The sequence below is a fragment of the Anguilla anguilla genome, chromosome 14 (assembly GCF_013347855.1).
Source record: "Anguilla anguilla isolate fAngAng1 chromosome 14, fAngAng1.pri, whole genome shotgun sequence".
Lineage (NCBI taxonomy): Eukaryota > Metazoa > Chordata > Actinopteri > Anguilliformes > Anguillidae > Anguilla > Anguilla anguilla.
This window is the reverse complement of record NC_049214.1, coordinates 11,210,029-11,231,603: the sequence shown is the minus strand read 5'-3', so window position 1 is coordinate 11,231,603 and position 21,575 is coordinate 11,210,029. Positions and strand designations below refer to the sequence as shown.

The window sequence follows — 21,575 nt, the reverse complement described above, 5'->3', positions numbered from 1 at the left end:
ACAGCTTAGTGTGTGTGGGAGAGAGGGTTTGGGGGGAGCATGGCTACAAAGTTACATTTGTTTTATTAAAAAAGGGGGGCCAGAGCAATATTCTTTCAGGGGCCAGAATTCCTACCCGTTTCTATGTAATATCATCTCTTTGAATGATCCCCTTGCCTAACCTGACACACAATGCTTTCTTTGCTCCAAATCAATATTTATGATGTGAGAAATATTACATTTCTTTTTCAGAACACAAATGGTAGCCTTTACAAACCCAAATTTTAAAAGGACCCATACGGGTGACGTAAAAATAAGCCAGTAAAAACAGTTTATATGGATACATCATGCATGGAAATACACAATGACCATTTAAACAGTTTACATGTACATTTTTAAATGCTTAGAGATTTTTCTGTAAAATGTTTTCATTTTAAGCTACAGTTCAATATTCAAAGAATAATCTTGGGTGTTTTTAGGATGCATTAAAAACTCAGTTCTACAGAACTGTATAAATTTTATTTGCGTCATAGTTTGCGTACAATATACAGTCACAGAACATTTTATGCATTTTACTAAATATAAATCTTTAAGTTTGCAAATAATTAAAAATTACTTTCATTCTGAGTGATACTAGGTGTTATATTGTCATAATAAAGATAAACATGGGGTTGATAAATTAAATAATTCTCTAGACAGAAAACAAAGGTTTACATATATGCCAGATAAATGAAAAAATGTAAAAATATCCAATCTCACCTTCAAAGAAACACAACAAATGGCCACACCAACATATACAATCAACAAATCCAAATACTACAGAACTGTTACACAAGATCTTCAATACACATCTCAGAGGTGCAGGAAAGAATAGAACATTTACATATTAGTACAGATTCACGTTGTGGAAAAAGCGAGTATTGCAATTCTTGATTAAGTACAAAGAAGCTCTAATGTTCTCACTACTTTACATTTATACAAGATCACATGGTCAGTGGGTTCCCTGAAATGGAGCAGGGTTTCTACTCAACTACCTGTTCACTCAAACTAAGAATCATTGTGATTCTTTGTGACTGGTGTCTGAACTGGGGAGGAAAAAAATATTACTTTTTTTGCAGTAGTTTTAAACCTGGTTCATTCCCTTTTCTGGCAAACCCTTGAATTTAACCTCCTGCCATTGCCACTAGGTTGAAGGTGGTCGAAACTGTGAGAAGACATGGCTTGTGCTTCAGTGTATTGGTAGCCCTTAGAAAACTACCCATGAAACCACCCCATGAAGAAATGCATGCCACGCCCATTCTTCTTAATACTGATCAGGGACCATTGTGACAGGAAGCACAATGTAATTTCTGACGTTCTAAAACATTTCTGCAGCTCTCAGACAAGATGTTATAGTACCAAAAATATTGGCAAGTACAACTGTAATACAATTGGTGGTCTCCAAGTGCAATAGATCCCATCACAAACAGAATTGTGACTTGTCAATACAGGCTAGGTCGGAGTATAAAACGTTTTTGAACAAGCACTACACAAACAGGCCGAATAAGTCTCTTGCAGAAGGTGCACCTTAGCCAAACATTTGACTACAAGACTCATCTTTTGCCTGTCTGTTAGGACTCAGCATGAGGCCAAAATTTAATGAAGCATTCAGTATAGAGCAAAGGTGTCAAACTCCAGGCCTGAAGGGCTGCCGTGTCTGCTGGATTCAGTGCGTTCAGCGCTTAAATAATGCAAGACACAGATTGTGAAGAGTTCATACACCTTGTTTCCAAGGCCTAAATTGGCTGCAGATTGAAAGAAAAAACTTGCAGGCACTGCAGCTCTCCAGGAATAGTATTTGATACCCCATTAAAGAACAACTGAACAACCATGTAGGGATGGGGGAGAGAGGGAAAGAAACAAAAAACTTCTGTAGGACATCTCACATTGTAGAAAGCACCATTAAAACTTTCTATTCAGAGTACAAACCTGCATTGTGAAATACTGCACTCCAGGGTTTTTTTTTTCTTTAATTGAAATCTCTGCACTGCTCCACCAGAGCAATTAAGAACAAGTTACTTTCAGGGAAATGTGGAAGGAGGGGGGAATTAATATTCCTGAAGGCCCTGAGCAAAGACAAACTTAAGGCATGAGTACTGTGGAGAGGAAAGTTTTGCACAATATTTTAATCAGATAAGAACACCACATTCTTTCCAAGTGAGTGTGGGTTAAAATCTGAAGAGGGTAAACCACGTCTTTACATGTTAAATGGGTTTTCTTCCACAAAACTTTTAAAACGTCATGCATACTTTTCTCCAAAACCTGCAGTGATGAAATATGCTCGGTCAGATACCTGGACAAAATACTAAAGTCTTTTTTCATATGAAACCATGCTTATTTTCACCTTTATTACCACTGTGACTTCTGGTGAAAAAGAAAAACCAAAACATTTCCAGTGAAATGCCTGTTCACTTACAAGAGAAGGCACTCTGTTGCACTAAAATATCTGCACTGTGACACTTATCGTAATTGTTTCAGTTCTTGTACAATGAAAATGTATTACGTTCACAGAGGTGGAATGGGCAGGGGAGATTTTTGGGCAAGATGAATTCTTCACTGAAAGCTGGGAGTGACAAAAGTGGGATTCTATGTTTTTCCAAGTGACAGCACCAAAAGGTACAAAGATCTCAGTAAGCAATGCCTGGTGACCAAATTGACAAAAATGAAGAATGAATTTTGAGAAGCATAACCAGAACCAAGTAAACTATGGGGTTGGACAGTCCTTTACTGGATCTAAGCCCATATTCATGAAGTGTCTCTGAGTAGGAGTGCTTAACTAGGATCAGTCATGCCTCTGTGTATACATTGGATATGGCTAGGCTTTGGCCATGGAAACCCAGATCCTAGATCAGCACTCTAAATCCAAGATACATAATGAACACAGGCCCAAATCTGCCTATGAAGAGTAAGACCATGTTTAGTACACATGAATGTTTGATATTGTAATCTTCCATAATGATATGGGGCTTGACACAGAACACGCTGACCAGAAAACTGGATTTCCACAATCCAAGAAAGGGGTCCTCGGTTTTCAATCCAGAGATCCAAGGCCCCCTAATGAAAAATTCACTGTTCTTTTTCACTTTGAAATCCCTATCCATTTCTGGAAGCCCATCAAAGAATTTGCCCCAATTAACTCCTGGAAAGCCTCACCTGCATCATTAGTGGAATTCTTATATTGGTGGAGAAGAGACCAGACAACAGCATTAAGATTCAAAGGGTACCCACAATGCACAAATAAATGGGAAGTGAGACGCCTGGGAAAACTCATTTTATGAGTTGTGGTTAAAACTCGCGGACACAATTTTATTTCAGTGAGTACTAGTCAAGCTTTGCAAGCGGTACAGACATAGAATGGTCAGTGGTACCAAATGAGAACCTTCTTTTTTTTTTTTTTTAATCTGCAGTCATACCAGTAAACCTCTCATTCAGACTGAACTGGTTTTTCAAAATAAGACTTTGAACACTCCGGTGAGTTGCCTATGCCACGTTCTGGAAAGAGGCGAAGTTCAGATGGTTAGCTTATCGAACAAATTGACCTCATACATACGCATGACATCACCGGTGACTGCAAGAGGAAGTGAGACCAATTAATCCACGACATTTGGAAACTTGTAGTTGCAGTTCTGATTAATAAGCTTTTTGGGCTTCTTTCACTGCTACAGGAAAACTTGTGTGTGTGCAGTTGAATTGTATTACAATTTCCCGGGGAGATTAATGCAGTTCTGAGCATCAGCTGAAAACATATAGACACTGGGGGGGAAAGCATAAATAGAAAAAAAGGAAGGATTAATTCAAGCTACAGTAAAGTCTACTTACTGTATACTATGACCATGATTAGAACAGGGCAAGCTCAAATCGGATAGACTTCCTTGCCGACTTCCTCTATGTGCAGAGGTTGTTAGTAATGATAAAACACAGCTCCCGCGCAAATGAGTGAAGCGGAGCGTGAAAATAAGAACGACTGAACGAGAAATGGCATGATGTGGAGCAATAAAACGAATCCAGTGAGAGAAAGGGAGGGAAGGAGGGGGGGAAAAAAAATCATAAAAATGTCTACTTCAAAAACGCTCACAAGTCACTCTAAAACAAATCCCAAAAACCACACCGTTTAATCCTGGCCATGTGGTGCACCGAAAGACCAGGAGGTTAAAACCTCATTGCTCTGCTCCAATGCCTCACAGCCCCTTTGCTCTGTGAGACCTCCCACAATCCTCTTCTTGGCTGTGGGGGAGAGCCATATCAGTTCATGGAGCAGGGGGCTTAGCTGGCCACCAATCCTGTCCTCTGCTTGGACTGGGGAGGGCGTGGTTTAGGCCTGCCAATCATTGGAGCTAGGGGTCCAGAATGGCTTTTATCCCCTCCTCTCCTGGCTGCAGCTCTGAGAGTCAGGTGGCAGGATAAAGACGAGGCCTAGCAGTTTTGAGAGCAGAGGGAGGGGTGGGCGCCGTCCAGGGCTAGCCTTTCCCCTCCCGTTGCCGGCCGCTGCTGTGGAGGTCCGTGTGGGCGGGGCCTAGCAGTTGATGGAGCAGTCCGTCTTGGCTTTGCTGGCGGAGTTGATGATTCTCATTAGGCAGCGGCCGAACTCCTCCAGGATCATCCTCTCTGCCGTCGCCTGTGGCTGGTTGGCCAGCTCGGCCTGCTTGGCCTGCTCGAGCAGACAGTCACACGTCGCCTCCGCCACCTCCTTGGTGACAAACGTGAAGGGAAGCCTGGAAGATGGGAGAAAGAATACAGAGGCTCGATATGCCATTTGACACTCAGAGAAGAGCATTCTATCAATGCTAAACTTATTACAAAACTAAGAGGTTTGCCTGCCCCAAAGCAGTGCACTACTAGGCCATTACCAACACATTAAATACATAAAACAACTTTGTCTATATCCATCAAACAGCATTGCACTTTCTCTTTAAACTTTATTTTGCAACATTAGGCATCCGTACAATCTGAGGTTAATTTCCATGACTGCTAAGCACACGATGTGCAAGTGATGGGAAAATAATTAACATAAGCATAGTATCATTATTCAATGTGAGAGAAAAAGCATATAACATTATTTGCCAAGCAGATGCTCTCAATCAGAGCGACCTATGCAATTTACATTAACCAACCATTCTTACTCAGAGATATTTTACGGAAGAAACTCAGAAAACTGCTTTGCTCATGGGTATGAAAGCTGTGGCCCGTATGGGATTTGAACCTTCAGCCACCCAGTTATAAAAGCTGAAGCCCAGCCACTTCACAATTTGTTACCATGTATGAGGGATGCAGTCTTAAATGAATAAACAGGAACAGTAAAAAAAAAAAAAAAAAAAAAAAAAAAAAAAAAAAAAAAAATTTTTTTTAAAAGCCAATCATTTAATGTTAAACTGCCACCCAAAGGGTTACAGCTCAACAGCCCAAATGTGCCACAGGCCCGGACTGAGCCGCGGAGGGGCGGGTCAGGACTCACTTCCCCCCGCCGCTGGTGATGGCGGGCGTGGTCCTGGTCAGCAGGTCAGAGATCTGGCAGGAGAGCTTGGTCTTGGCGGCCGTCTGCTGCTGAACGCGCACCTCGGCGGCGTCCGCCAGGTGCATCAGCGTCTTCCTCTCCGGGCTCTCCTCAAAGTTCTTGCACCCCACGCACTTGCAGATGGACGAGCACATGATCTTCGCCTGGAGGGAGGGGAGGAGAAGCGAGGAAGCCGTTAAATTCGGCCGCCAAGTCAAACCGGGAGGCGCAGAGGAAGAGGAGAAGTGAGACGAATCGTTTCAGCACTCGCCTCGTAGCACTCGCAGTAGTTCTTCAGGCAGCCCGAGCGCTTGCAGTTACAGCCCTTGCTGTGCCTGCGGTCCGACTCGCCCTCCTTCCCCTTGCCGATCTTGGGCTTGAAGGCCTCTGGGTTTCGGTCCAGACACGCCTGTCGAGACACGCCCGTCACTTACATGCCACGCCTCACATCCAACCACAAACCGGCCATACCACTCCAGTGCAATTCATAAGAATTATGTGGGCTGTAATAATCACAAATTAAGGGTTCGCAAGTTAAGGGTCATCCCCTCCCCAGTGGGTGATGAGGGGTTGAGGTGGGTTGTGTGGTGCGTGGAAAACAGTCACTAATCAATCTGAAATTTGCACAGGCTAAAGCAAATGCAGTTATGCTAATGTCTGTTTATGGGACAAATAAAATCCATATCAAAAATACGCTTGGCCAGACTGTGATAAGAGGAAAATGACACAAAGCAGCTCCACCTTGATGGCCTTCAGCCGTTCGGTCTCGTGCTCCAGGTTGTTGAAGCAGTTGGTGCAGTTACAGTTATTACAGAACTCGCCGTTGGCAAAGCAGTCACAGTACCTAGAACACAAAAGTCACGAGCTAAAAAACAATACAATATATGAAATCTAATGACAACAGGCTGAGACTGGGTCTGGTTTAGCTCAAACTGTCACTGCCCAAAGGCCAATTCAAGCTAACCAGCACCAGCAACCACTTTTGGCAATGGTGACATTTGCCAGACTAAATCACGAAAACATTCCCAGAAATCCAGAGAGCAGTGCTCTAGAGTCACTCTAAAACCTTAGGAAATAAATGAGAAGATAAGTGTTAAGTTCTGTCAAAAAGAAAGTTCTTTCTACCAGTGCTTGGAGATCTAGAAAAATTATTTTTTAATGAATTAATGTATACATAGCGCTCCGGTGAATCACTGTGCTTTCTTACATAGCTTAGCTGATTAATATACGTTTCTGCTAGACCTTAGAGTCTGATTTGTTGCACTGTGCAGCCGGCATTTCCCCCTCTTACAAACCTCAGGAAGAAGCCATCAATAATGAGAAACAGGCTCCTGTCACATTCAAACTGAACTAAACACTATCCTATCAAGTGGCCTAAAATCCTTTTGACAACAGTGAGGTTCAGCTCATCAACCTAAATGTGGAAATGGGACCACCGTCAAGAGGGCTGCAGCAGTTTAGTATTGCAGAAGAAATTGGGGACACATCCAATGTATGTGCACAACGGCAACATAAATAACAGACCCCTCTATACTTACAGCTTTAGACACTGCGACTTGGTGCAGTTGCACGGTTTCCTTGGCCGTGAAGCAGAATCTGAGGTTGATAAGCTATGCAGGGGAGAAAACGCAAGCATGTCATTCATGACGTTCCAGGTATGGGTCAAGCCCATAAGCTGACTCACTTGCCCCCAAAATCCCAGTAAATACTGAGATAGTACGCCTCCTGCTGGCCGGTGTTAAGGCTGGCTTACCCATTGAGTGGCAGTCTGGCCTGTGACTGTACACCGGTGGGTGTTGAGAAACTGCTGCTGCTGGCCAAGGTCACAAACGTGGATTGCTGGAGCTGCGGACGCAAGCAGCGTTAGCACACCGCACAGACCATGAAATAACAATACAACTCCAGTGTGAAACACAGCAGTCCCTCTAAACACTGAGCAGTGTGAAACACAGCAGTCCCTCTAAACACTGACCAGTGTGAAACACAGCAGTCCCTCTAAACACTGACCAGTGTGAAACACAGCAGTCCCTCTAAACACTGACCAGTGTGAAACACAGCAGTCCCTCTAAACACTGACCAGTGTGAAACACAGCAGTCCCTCTAAACACTGACCAGTGTAAAACACTGCAGTCTCTGTAAACACTCACTTGTGTGAAACATTGTGCAGGCAGCACTGCATAGCCCATGTTTCCCGTGCCGGGGGCTGGTGCCAGCACGGTGCCCGGGGGCAGGTTGGTAAGGTTGGGCTGGATTTGAGGTAAGGGCGTGGCTGGCATGATGAGTCTCTGCTGGGTCTGGCTGGTGGTCACTACCTGGGGGGACGAGGTCAGGGGTTTGGGCACCACCTACAGGAGGGGGAAGGACCCGGTCGTCAGGTAAGCAAGAGCACGCTTAACCAAACCTGAACACAGCCCAATAAAGCAAGACATAAGGTGCTACCTCTTCAACTTTTCTCACTGACCCCCAAACACAAACTGACTTACAGGTTAGGAAATAACATCCTTATTATCCAGACATGGGACCTCACACTATTCAAAATGTAAACATAGATTTAAATATTGTTAGAAACTAGAAAAATGTATGAAATTAAAAAGACTAGGGAATAATGTGAAGACTTTTTACAACACAGAATACATACAGACATTATACAGTATAAGCATCTCCTTGAAGGGAAGGGAGGAAGGGCGAGACAGAGTGAGAGGGAGAGACAGAGAGATACAGAGGTTCACAGTTCACCTGCTTGACGGTCTGTGCTGAAACGATGGGTACAGACATCCTGACTGCCGCAGTGTTAACCACCATCGGCTTCGCTGCGGGAGTCACAGACACACCGACGCGTTAGTGTAACATCACGTCCCCAACCCCATGCACTCAACACGCCAGCTGGCAATCCACGGGGGGAGGCATTCAAAAGAACATCTCCTAGGAACCAAACCATAGTTTACCCTGCCCCCAAACTATTTAACTTCTCTTCATTTATTTGCAAGTTAAATGTTCCCAGAGCCTGCACTATACACATACACAGAACGACAAAGCAACAAGATATTTTAATAATCCAAGTAAAATAAAAATAAAAATAAACATTTTTTTGGACCAAATAAAGACTGAACTAGTCTTGCTTTGGTGATCCATACACGAGAGCAGACATCAGGGCAGGCATTTTTTGAACACATCTGTACATTCTGTAGCAGGCGAAACCTTCAAACCAAACAGGAAAAGTCAGTGGATTTACATCTACTTGTAAATCCAGGAACCAAAACCAAAAAAGGTATTGATTTTCAGTAAGGCAGTGGTTTTCAGTCTTGTGGCTACGTAAATGTGACAGGACTGGGTGAATGCAGAAACATACCCATACTGTGACCTGCACTGCCGCTGAGGAAATTCAGAAGGGTTATGAGCTTAGCATAAACAAAATGCCAGGAGCACTGTGTAACCCTGCCAAGAGAGGCAAATGTCACAGCGTGGCATTTCAGAGCCTTGTGCAATTAGCCAAGCATCAGAAACAAAATAGCTCAAAACCTGGGTGCCAAGTGCGGGCAACTGCTTAACTCCTAACTCTCCAGTTCCAAAAACAACCCTCTAATCTGGCATCAAATTCTGAAACGCACAAGTTTAAAAGGGTCACAAAAGTGTCCCTTAGGAGGCAGCTTAAGTATCCCCAGCTAAAGTTCTTTAGCCATGGCTCACAGCCAAGCCCTCCTCAGGGCCTCTCCCACAGTATTTTAGGACAAATACCACTTATTTCTACTAACACATAGTCACTGTAATTATATGCACCTAGATTAATGGCCATTTGGACTTAAGGAACTGCATCAAACAAAACAATATCTTGTAGGGACTGGTAGTAAGCAGCACATGGATATAAAAAAAAAAATTTAAAAAGTGTGATAAGAACTAGAAAAGCATAAAACATCCAGGAACATATTTGCATTGAGAAAATCGCTGCAGTCTCTAATATTTCAGCATCCAATTTTCCCCAGTTCACTGTGATAGGTTTGAACAATTAAGTTCCTTCCTGTGTCTCAACTTCATCTGAACATACATTCCTACACACATTCCCACGCTCTCACTCTAACTGCTTCCCACTGTTAGAGGCAAATGGCTACAAATAGAGTTCAATCACTGTTTGTAAGGATATACAACAGCCACAGATCAAAGGGGTGTCACCGGCAGCAGGCCATTTGGGTGTCCCCGGGAAGTCTGTTGGAATGTGTATAGAGGGTATGCATTGACGTCACTTTCCCACCGGTATACGCCCCCTCAGTCGGGACTGAGAGGCAAAGCATGCTGCCACATGGCTGCCTTTAGTATAGGAAACTGCAAAACCGGGAGTAAAACAAACGATTATCTGCTTAAATTAAAGGCAGTTGGACTCAACAGTGATCCTTACAACTTACCAAAGAACCAGTGGTCCATGGACATTCAACAAGAAATCGGAGCTATATTTTTTTTACAGACTGCCGAAAGCTAAAGAAAAGAGAAGCAAATTAATCGCTGCTATTCGCAGAAACAGCTTGAATCCAGGCACCGAAACGTGGATTTGAGGTTGTTATTTTGTGTCAGGTATGTTGGATTTTTGGGTAAAATCATACCTTAATTTATATGCTTGGCTAGCTAATACTATCTAACCCTATACATCCCCCCTTTGTTTGTAGAACACAAGGCTCAACATCATGGATGTTTTTTAATAAATGCTGACAAAAACTTTACAGTTACACAGAATATAAATGAAAGATGCTAAATATTTAATTGATGAGTAGTCAATACAGTAGCCTACATAACTTAAAGCATGATTTTACCCAAAAATCCAACATAGCTACCTGAGACAAAATGACAACCGCAAATCCACGTTTCGGTGCCTGGATTCCAGTTGTTTCTGCGAATTGCAGCAATCCATTTGCTTCTCTTTTCTTTAGCTTTCGGCAGTCTGTAAAAAAAGATAGCTCCGATTTCTTGTTGAATCTATTTGTACAGTCAATCGCACAACAGCTCTTTCCCATTTTAGGTGTGTTTTTTGTGTTTTCACGGCATTCAAGCTGAACGCTAACGCTGCCACTGATAGTCCTTCTGCCACTCAGTGGCAGAAAGACTACCGTAAGACAACCCCAGTGACTTCTACTTACTGTGACGTCATGTGCATACCCTCTATTCCTTCATGCGAACGTTTACACATGGCAATCACCACACCTCTGAACAGTATACTTCTGAACAACAAACCCTCGCTTGTGGCTGTCTCGTTGAGATTCCTACGGAACGCTTGTTGTAGCACCATGGCGAGTCTCCCTTTGCACATCGTATTAAAATCTTTTCATCGGAAAGTGGTCCTCAGTGTGTTACTTCACCCTTCTCAACATGGTTCCACACGGGAGAATATTCCCAACAACTGACAAAGGGATGCAAATCTGAGTGCTGTGTATGAGTGTAACCTGTGGAGATGGGAGAGGCTGCTGTGTGTGACTCTAACCAATGGGTATAGGAGAGACCCGTGTGTGACTCTAACCTGTGGAGGTGGGAGAGGCCGCTGTGTGTGACTCTAACCTGTGGGGATGGGAGAGGCTGCTGTGTGTGACTCTAACCTGTGGGGGTGGGAGAGGCCGCTGTGTGTGACTCTAACCTGTGGGGGTGGGAGAGGCCGCTGTGTGTGACTCTAACCTGTGGGGGTGGGAGAGGCCGCTGTGTGTGACTCTAACCTGTGGGGGTGGGAGAGGCCGCTGTGTGTGACTCTAACCTGTGGGTATAGGAGAGACCCCTGTGTGTGACTCTAACCTGTGGGGGTGGGAGAGGCTGCTGTGTGTGACTCTAACCTGTGGGGGTGGGAGAGGCTGCTGTGTGTGACTCTAACCTGTGGGGATGGGAGAGGCTGCTGTGTGTGACTCTAACCTGTGGGGGTGGGAGAGGCCGCTGTGTGTGACTCTAACCTGTGGGGGTGGGAGAGGCCGCTGTGTGTGACTCTAACCTGTGGGGGTGGGAGAGGCCGCTGTGTGTGACTCTAACCTGTGGGGGTGGGAGAGGCCGCTGTGTGTGACTCTAACCTGTGGGTATAGGAGAGACCCCTGTGTGTGACTCTAACCTGTGGGGGTGGGAGAGGCTGCTGTGTGTGACTCTAACCTGTGGGGATGGGAGAGGCCGCTGTGTGTGACTCTAACCTGTGGGGATGGGAGAGGCTGCTGTGTGTGACTCTAACCTGTGGGGATGGGAGAGGCTGCTGTGTGTGACTCTAACCTGTGGGGATGGGAGAGGCTGCTGTGTGTGACTCTAACCTGTGGGGATGGGAGAGGCTGCTGTGTGTGACTCTAACCTGTGGGGATGGGAGAGGCTGCTGTGTGTGACTCTAACCTGTGGAGATGGGAGAGGCTGCTGTGTGTGACTCTAACCTGTGGGGATGGGAGAGGTTGCTGTGTGTGACTCTAACCTGTGGGGATGGGAGAGGCTGCTGTGTGTGACTCTAACCTGTGGGGATGGGAGAGGCTGCTGTGTGTGACTCTAACCTGTGTGGATGGGAGAGGCCGCTGTGTGTGACTCTAACCTGTGGGGGTGGGAGAGGCTGCTGTGTGTGACTCTAACCTGTGGGGATGGCTGAGTTGGTGCTGGGGCTGCCCGTCTGGCCCGTGCTGCTGCCTGTGGTGGCTGTGACCAGGCGCACATAGTGAAACCTGCTGCCGGGAACCTGGATCTGCTGGACGTTTGGGGGAGTGGCTAAGGGGAAGATGGTCTTGAACTGGGACGTGCCTACTCCTCCGACAGCCATCGTCTGCACCGGCTTCATCGCCTATGAAGGAGGGAGGAAGGGAACACACGCCACACACTTACTGTATGGGTCAGTACACAGTGTCTGATGTGAAATTCACATTATTAGTGAGCTTTCTAGGACCTTTAAGAACAGTTTTCCAAGCTTCCAAGGAACTCATCTGTCAATACAATAATTTAACAGAACAGACTTCAATAAAAGTTGAGACATTTTCTGATGGAAAATCCCACCCTCTCATAATAATTTCTTATTACCAGTTTATATATGGATTCAGTGACTAGGATAGAGAATGTGGATGTGATGTGATCACATTTACATTTAGTTTACAAGTCTGGATTTTCATTGAACTGGATATGCATAGCCATAAACAGATTTCCAAAAGTCATCAGAAGAGTTGAGCACGTTCAAGCCTCTGCGCAAAATTCAAGCACTTTCACAGCCTTGAATTTTCCACATTTAAAAATGGAGCTCTTTCAAGGACCCGTTTGTTTGGTTCCAGGTACATTATCGTAGAGATGTGGGAAAAAGGGAAAAACTATTACCCACAGTGTTAGTGATTTTATAAACCTGATTCTGAGAAGTGGAGGAAAAATACTTAAACATAAGAAACATTCCTAAGGAATATTCTTTGCACACCCTCAACTGTTGATAGGTACCCTAACGAGGAGCCAATAACCTATCTGGGGTTATAACCCATTCAACTACGGAGCGGTCTTACATTCCAGAATGGTTGACTTGTAAAACTGCTAGCCTCACGTCTCCTTCTGAAGACTGTCAACAGTGGAGTGAAAGGGGTCAGGGCTAACCTGTGGAGCGGAGTGATTGGACACCATTTTGGCTGGGGACGTGGGGGTAGACTGCTGTACGGTCAGGATTTGCTGCCCCAAGGCCACGTTGAGCGGAACAGCCACGGACTTCTGCGGGGAGCTGGGGGACTGGGAGGCCACGGACACCACGGTCAGCTGCACAGGGAGGAGGGGAGAGGGGGGAGGGGTGGAGTCATGTAAAGTCACAGTTCATCGCTCATTGCACTGGACAATAAGCCCAGCAAAAGATGCCCCGCTAAAAGTCACTTGTTCTCCATAAACAGTTCGGGTACATTTATATGGGAAATAGCGTATGCATCGACATAGTGAGCTCCATAATGTCTGGGACAAACACCTTTTTTCTCGATTTGGCTCTGTACTCCATAATTTCAGATTTGTAATGAAACGATTCACATATGGGTAAAGTGCAGATTCTCAGCTTTTATTATAGGGTATTTCGATACATTTTGGTTTCACAATGTAGAAATTACAGCAACTTTTATATATAGCCCATTTTATACAATAATGCTTGGGACAAATGGATTCACAGGTGTTTCTGATTATTCAGGTGTGCTCAATTGCTTCCTCAGCGCAGGGATAAGAGATTTCAGTATCTACTGGATTCTGCACTGTTGATTGCCTTTGTATTCTGTTATTGGTTTTTGTCAACATGAGGACCAGAGCTGTGCCAAAGTCAAGGAAGTCATTATGGGGCTGTAAAATAAGAAAAAACAGTTTGACTAAGTATAGGAATCAGCTTTGTTACTCAACTACAGCTTGATTACTTTATTTTTTTGAACACTTTGTTCTAAATTTACACACACACACCATCGACACAGGTCATTCAAAACATAAGCCTAACGGTGACCTGGTCAAAGAAACCAGACAGCATCTAAAAATGTACAATGAAATGTAAACAGACCCCTCATGCATAAGATCCTGCTCCTGAGTCTTAGCATTCCCATGTTAGAGCCTAGACATGTACAAGCCTGAAAGCTGTGACACCTAAAGCAGTCTAAAGTTCCTTGCAATGAGAGAATTTCTTGGTTTCTGAATCTCAACACAAAAATGGAGCGAGCAAAGAAAAATCAGCTCACTTCTCAATCCTTCTTGGCTTGCACAGTTTAAATCCAACCAGCCAGCGATATTTCATTTTGGATTAATTTTTGCTCTGATGAACGCCACCGTGCCAAAATGCATCAGCACTTAGCGTCAACTTTTGAAAATATCAACCAAAGAGACTAACTTGGTATAACAAAAAAAAACTTTTTTGGTCTGTGGAATGAATGCCTTTTAGAAGTGCTGCATATCAGAGATTATTACCAAAGTTTCTTGTGCAGACTGAGCCAGACGAAGCAGTCGCTCACCTTGCTGGGAGACTTGAGCGGCGAGATGGCGATCTTGCTGCTGGAGATGGTCTGTGGGGTGGTGCTCAGGGTTTCGGAGAGGGTGATGGTTCGAGGGGGTGTCCCTGGTGTGCTCTGAGACAGGACTCTCCCTGTGGGTGAAGCCAACATCAGTATCAAATGAGGCCCATACTGTGAGAATAAAACAGTCTGGAGTCAGGCTAATACACAATCTAAATTCTGTTGCATGTATACAAACAGCTACATCCTTTGAGCATTTTTTATGATTTGTTTCTATGTGGGCATCATATATTGAGCACCCAATCATTCCATTATTTGTCTACAAGACAGTTACAAAGTAATCTATTTTAATTTGAAAGACTTGCCAAATAATTATATAAAGTGCAAAAAACCTTGAAGAAATCCTTTACAAAAAGATGAAAAATGATTAAAAAACAAGTCATTTGTAGTGTTCAACCTAACAACACAACCAGCAGCCCCATCCTTCAAGGCTATCTGATAAAAGCCTCTATGGAAATCTTCAGTAGGTCAGAGCTGAATTATTGGAGGCATTAAATTTTGATGCAGTGACTGATTGTCAAGTTGCAGAAATGCTAGAACAACACAGCCTCCATAAATAATGCATAAATGTGCACAAATGTGCTGAAATTCAGCACCAGGTTAAGCAGTGCCATGCAGAGCAGAAGTACAGAATCGTGACTATTCAAACAGACATTGTACTTCAGCAGCATTACACAGACTACTGTGGATTGATCTGTCAGTCTGCAGTGGGAATTTTACCTGTAATCACTGGCGATACAGAGGTTTGACCCGATACACCTTTGCTGTTCAGAGGTTTTGTGATAATAAACTTTGTTATCATTGGTCCTGTTGAAGATGCCTGTGTTTTCTTTGCAATCTGGGGAAAAAATAAACTTATTTTCATGACACAACTTCATGATGCATCACCTTGACAGCATCAAAAAAGGGACCGTTTTAGTCTAGAATACAAACTAACAACAATGAAAAGTCAACCGTTAAAGCAGGATCCCCATTCCAGCCAGAATTCAAAACTGGAAAACTGACATTATCGATGGAACATATGGCAGCAATTTAAAAAAATCACACATGTACCACGTATCATTTCAAAAGCTATTGGCTGAGCTACTAGCTATACAAGAAGTACGAACACACTACTTGCTTATTGTCTTTTAAATCGAGACACGATTCTAACATCAGTCAGAGAGTTATGTACTACACTGCAATACATTTATTTACTTCAAATATCACAAATTTACTGCATATGTGCCAATGTCTAATAAAAACGTTAATATCTTAACACGTAATACTTAACCTTCAAACTATTTTTTTGCACTGCCATGTGTCTTACATGTGTTGTTGGGTACAGAAGTTGCTGAGATGCCTTTCCTTATATGGGCAGTATATATGTGTCCAACACATGGACATCCAAATGACAGGTGGATCTGGCCTCCCTCAACAGGCAAGACCACAAGCAGCAAAAGTACAGAAGACCTCCAGGACCCGAAAACACCAACCAGTACCCGAAAATCCCTCATCAATTTCTGTGCCTAAACCACAACTAAATTTGACCGTCAACCTAAACCAACGAACTTCAAGGACCAGAGAAGTTTCAATTTGCTGACAACAAACATTCACACCATTTGACGAGTCACCAATTCCTCATTTTAAAATTTCTCCATGTCACAAAACAAAATGAAACAGATCCAGACTTTAATTTGAGTGTACGATTGCCAAACGTTCAAGGCACCGTAAAAGCAGACTGGGAGGAGTAGCGCGCCTACCTGTACGGTCTTAAGCTGCTGGGTCTGCAGGGTGGAATGCTGGGAAGTCCCCAGAAGCTGGCTGGCTGTGCTGACAGGCTGGACCCCCATGACGGGCTTCAGGTCTGTCCTGCTCCCAATGGTCACCACCTTGTACTGGGGTTGGGCTTTAGTGTCTCCAGAGCCCTGGGCGGGGCTGACCTTGGTGCCAGTGTGGGGCAGCGTCAGCACGATGGGCTGGCCCGCTTTCCCCAGGGTGGTGACCACCAGCTTCTGGCCCTCCTGCTTGAGCACTTGGGCGCCGGAAGACTTGGCGTCGACCGCCGAGGAGGCGGCCACTTTGTTGAGGATGATCTGGTGGTTGGCGGAGATGGTGAAGGGAGCTGTGACCTTCTGCAGGGCCCCGCTGACGACTGGGCTGTTGGGTTTGGCGGCAGAGGAGGTGGAAGGCTTGAAGGCCGTCGAGCTGGAGGGGGTCAGGAGCAGCTGGGTGCCGGAACTGATGCTGCAGAGGGCGGAGTCCGTGCTGGTGGATGTGGTGAGGGCCTGCGTCCTCTGGGTCGGGGTGACCGCTGTGCTCATGCTGATGATCTCCGGCACCTCCGTTTCCATGGGTACCGGGGCCTCCTCAGACTCCATCTGAACCGGGACCATGGAGGGCTCAGGCGGGAGGTCCTCGATCACGATGGCCTCTGTGTCCATGATTTCATCAGGGAGGAGGCTGTTCAGCTCCGGGGACACCACATCCATTCTTGCAGGTAGCACTCAGCCACTGCGGGCAGAACAACGTGTGTCACACATGCAGACCTTGCAAATCACAGCTGTGCAGCTCACAGAACCACTCTACTAATGTCTGGCATCTTCGCCCCCAAAACACAATCCTTATACAATAAGATAGCTAAGAGAAAGTGGGAAGAAAACAGGGAAATTATAGTTATTCTTACTTACACACACACGTTTTTTATATCATGTGATAAGTGTCTTGCGGCTATTCCGATGTTAAGTAAATTTAATATTAAAGTACATTCTTGTTTTATCATAGATCAAGTATGGGACAGGGTATTCCTGTTGATTTCAGATGAAGGCCTCTGACATGTTTCTTAACCAACAACTTAAGAATAAAGTTCAAAAAGGGCCAAAAAAAAAAAAAAAATAAAAAACACTGTTGATCTAAGCAGCAATATGGATTGAAAATTCTCCAGCTGATGGCTAGATGAAATATTACACAGCAGACCGTATGCACAGTCACAGTAGTCTGGGGGTTGTATAACCATGCGAAAAGCACACTAATGTATTAGCATAGTAAAATAGGAATAAACCATTCACTTACAGTAATTCACTATTTCACAGCCTTGGATTTACAATTTTCACTTGGAACGAAACCATAACAATTTACTGACAGAAACACCACCAGGAAATGTCTGCTCTAGTTTTCAAACTGCTAATTCAAGGCAAATTCAACTATTTAATATTCAAGAACAGCATTACAAATTGAAGTTCCGGGTCAGCAAATTGATTACATTTCAAAATATCAAAAAAATACAAAAGTGCATATATACAAAGATATTGTTGGTTTTCAAGGTATGCAGTATATTCTTCATGCATATGAATAGGTTGCGTTGCCAGCTGGCGGATACATCATTCAGGGTAGTCATATTGGTGTACTTAATTTATTGCAAAAGAAAACATTAAAGAATTCAGAACTTTGTACTGCAATTACATAAGGCCTTGAAATTGACAGTGATAGAACATATCGAAATGCCTGGTGATTCCCGAAAATGACAGGCCGTCAAACTAGGTAGTTAGCTCCCATACTCTTGAAAATAACACCTTTCGCAGTTTATTTAACCAAGCCCAAGTATAAATACGCCTAGCTAGACATGTCACACCTGAAACCAAGCACGACTACCAACCACTGAACTGCAGCTCTGCTTATGGCATAATCTGCGAGCTAAAACGTTTCATTAGACTGGGCAACATTAAAATAAAATCGGTGCAGAAATATTTCGCGTTTGCCAACTCTCAAGCTAGCGTTAACAAAACGGCTACTTAGAACTAGACACAATATCCAAATTGCCAGTGTTTTCATAACAGAACTATACAACGCATAGTCAAGTATATGCTCGGCTGGCCACAAACACGGAAGCACCTTTAGAGTTACAATAGACAAGCTTGCAAACCAAATGATTTTCTTACAAGTTAGCAAGCTAACCATCTGACTAGACACCAAAATAACATTGCTAGATAGCCAGTGTTGTGCTACCTAGCCAATTAGCTTAAGCCAATAACAGTAACTTAGCCGGCTAGCTGGCTAGTAGTGATAATACATAAATGAACAAATGCAATGCTTGACTTGCTAGCAAGCTACAAAACAACTTCGTTAAACGTCAAGATATCTTCCAAGTAAACACGCAAGCTAATCTAGTTAATGTAGGTCACACGAAATAAAACTAAAACACCAATGCTTGGTTTGCCAGCACGCCGAGAACCCGACTAGGCCACTGAACACCCCAGAAATAACAATCTTTGTCCTACCTCAACAATACGGCAAATAAAACAGCAGCTCCTGTTAGCTAGCTAGCTGACCAGCTAGCTTGCTAAATTAGTCAGTTATGGCGGGACCAATTGACATTTTTCCACTCCAAAACACGAATCGGTGGTGTTTGCTAAATGTTTTGTTTTTACTTTTTCTCGGTGTTAAAATCAACAATTGGTGACAGCAATTTGAGTGCTATGAAAGTGACTAGCTTCTACGTTTCTATTTCAGGCCGGGATTGGATTTCGAAAGATCCGCCATTTTCACCTCGTCATCAGTTCAACTTCAGTGTTGAGAACCAACATCAGCTAAAAAAAGCGAGAAAGAAATGAACGCCTATCAACATGGTCAGAGTTTGGGAGGAGCAGAACTCCTCCCAAAAAGTAGCTTGCTGTGTGTATAGCTAAGATTTTACTAGTAATAACAAGCTACCTGACCATTTACTTTGCCGAAGTTCATGCTAGACTGGTTAAGCATCAAACTAGCGTTTATTTAGCCACCTATGATAGCTAGTGTTCAACAAACGGAGTTTGCTATGGTAGCTACAGAAAATTCTCAAACTATTACGCTAGCAAGCGGTGACGCGAATTAATAATATAGATTAACGTTGATGCATTTGCAAATACAATTCCAATGTCCAAGACATTGTCTTCATGTTCATTTTCTTAGACGTCGAAATTGGTACTAGGATCATTGCACGAGGACGCTAGGGGTACATTAGTTGCCAGTTGCCAGGCCAACATTCGCATTACGTTATTTGCTCGTACAGCCATCAGCTAGCAACAACTAACCAGGTAGATTAGATTGCACTGTCTTTGGCCTAACTAGCTAGCTAACGTTAGCCATAGAACATGTCAGCTATCAATTAAGACATTAAATGCGGTGGGGGAAATACGATATAACTATAAGTTAAATTGAATAGCTATCTGTACCAAGGTTGTCAACGTCGTTACAGTTCCGAACTAACTTGGTCAGCTATCCTGAAGCATGTTGTCAAAACAGAACAGAAAGCCACAGTGTATGAAGGTAGCCAACTTAGCTAGTCATAAAACTTGCCTGACAGGTATGGCTTTATTCAGCCAACTGTCCAATAAGATAGAATACAGTGGACGTTTCGGTAAATTGCTTGCCATCGCTATCTGAAGATGCACACGCCAACAAAAAAATGGGTTGGTTACACATTATGTGTAACCTCGCCAGCTTTCTATCTAGACTAACTAGCTATCAATAATCCCTGAAAAGCCCGATTCACTCTAGCTACTATTGCTACATTAGATATGCCCCCCTGGGCCATTATATTCCCCTCCCTGGAACGTAGCTAGCTATTTGCTAGCCACATACACAGCCTCTGAAGTCGGACTGCTCTCAGTGTGTTTATTAGCTAGTTAGCTCACCGGTTCCTGTCCTCGGATACGAGACGCTACCCAAAGTTCTTACATGGATTGCAAATGTCCCTATTGCAATCGATGTTTGCGACCTCAAACTTCTTTCCACGTTCACTCCTCAACCAAGTCCAGCTCTGTGCTGCGGCATCCCGATCACTTGCAGACGGAGAGGTTTGTTCAAAATCACGCGCCGAGCGCCATTTCACCTCTACCATCCCATAATAATGCCACGCCCTCCATGGATACCACGTAGTGCGTCATCACGGCATTTCCGTCCGCTCAGGCTACGGATACTCAACTGGAAGTAAAGTAGCGTAAATTGTTCGCAAAATTAATAATAAGATCCCCATGTCACTGAAAAAAATGGTCAGGCAGTATCATACGCTCGCCAAGAGAAAATATATTTCAATAGTTTTCGAAACCGCTAACTGACCATGCTTTGTCTTTCAGTCATAAAGTCAATATTATTGCAAAACATTCTTTTTGCTTACATTTCCATATGCCTATTTGACCGAACTCAGGCTTGGCATACTTATTATCATTCATGTAGCAAATATTTAGCACATTTCTTGTGCGTTGATGTAGCCTAATACTTTGGATAATAGTTCCAAGCCACCAACTATTTGGTCTGGAGGCTTTTTTGATACCTGTGACATATATCAATAAATAAAATGCATTATAGCATTAAATTGCTTAACCTTTGGGTTGACCCGTTTTAAACTTTTATTTCAAGTGGAATGACACTTTTGAGAGTTGTATTTCATTACCAATGACTAAACCAGAGTAAATTTGTGTCAAAATAACTGAGAATGTCAGTTCAAACAAATATCAATAATCTACTGCATGAAACCTTGTTTCATTTTAGTTTTTGCAGATAAACATTATTTATGCCTACCGGCCTTCATTATGGTGTATTTCTTAAATATCTAAATCACAACTTTATCACATAAATGGCACTTTCATTGTTAAATGTGATCCAGCAAAGGTAAATGGCATATTGATTATATTGCTTGGAATTGAGATAGAGATAGCTATGATTTTGCATAAATTTTATTTCTGTATTGCTTTAAGATCCCAGTAATGTCCAGGATACATTTGACCCAGGTTAACTGTTTCACAGGTGCAAATAAGTAAAGAGAACACAAATGGTTAAAACGGTGACACATTTTGTTGGAATGTTTTCCTCGATCAAAGGATGGTAGCCTACAGCTTGTGGTATAATGATCTGTTATCCACTCCTTCCGTTGCTCCCCAAAGTTACCCGTAATCAAAATGCGGTAGATTTCACTGCATACAATTTAGGAGCGACCAGTACAGGGGGAGCCAGACATATGTATATGGGGAGAGTGACACAGGACATCAGCACTACATAGATCCACGATTGCATATTCCCTCAGTGGCAAGGAGAGGGCGCGTTACTACGATAAGTGTCTGAAACTTCAA

At 43.6% G+C, this 21,575-nt stretch overlaps 1 protein-coding gene across 5 annotated transcripts; it reads right to left on the bottom strand.

Annotated features, from left to right (window-relative positions):
* Positions 1 to 479: 479 nt before the first annotated feature.
* Positions 480 to 20,375, bottom strand: lin54 (lin-54 DREAM MuvB core complex component). Of its 5 annotated transcripts, none has more exons than XM_035391372.1 (14): positions 20,142 to 20,375; positions 16,233 to 16,983; positions 15,211 to 15,328; positions 14,431 to 14,561; positions 13,064 to 13,219; positions 12,074 to 12,278; positions 8,246 to 8,319; positions 7,657 to 7,854; positions 7,263 to 7,354; positions 7,048 to 7,119; positions 6,251 to 6,353; positions 5,781 to 5,918; positions 5,471 to 5,673; positions 4,532 to 4,730 (listed from the first exon to the last, which is right to left on the bottom strand). In XM_035391372.1, the coding sequence occupies exons 2-14, from the start codon at positions 16,959 to 16,961 to the stop codon at positions 4,532 to 4,534; spliced, it is 2,418 nt and encodes an 805-aa protein (XP_035247263.1). In that variant the 5' UTR covers positions 16,962 to 16,983; positions 20,142 to 20,375. The 5 variants fall into 5 exon arrangements, with proteins under 5 accessions (XP_035247268.1, XP_035247263.1, XP_035247264.1 ...); XM_035391373.1 differs by having other exon boundaries at positions 20,185 to 20,375; XM_035391374.1 differs by lacking the exon at positions 20,142 to 20,375 and adding an exon at positions 18,747 to 19,056.
* Positions 20,376 to 21,575: the final 1,200 nt, after the last annotated feature.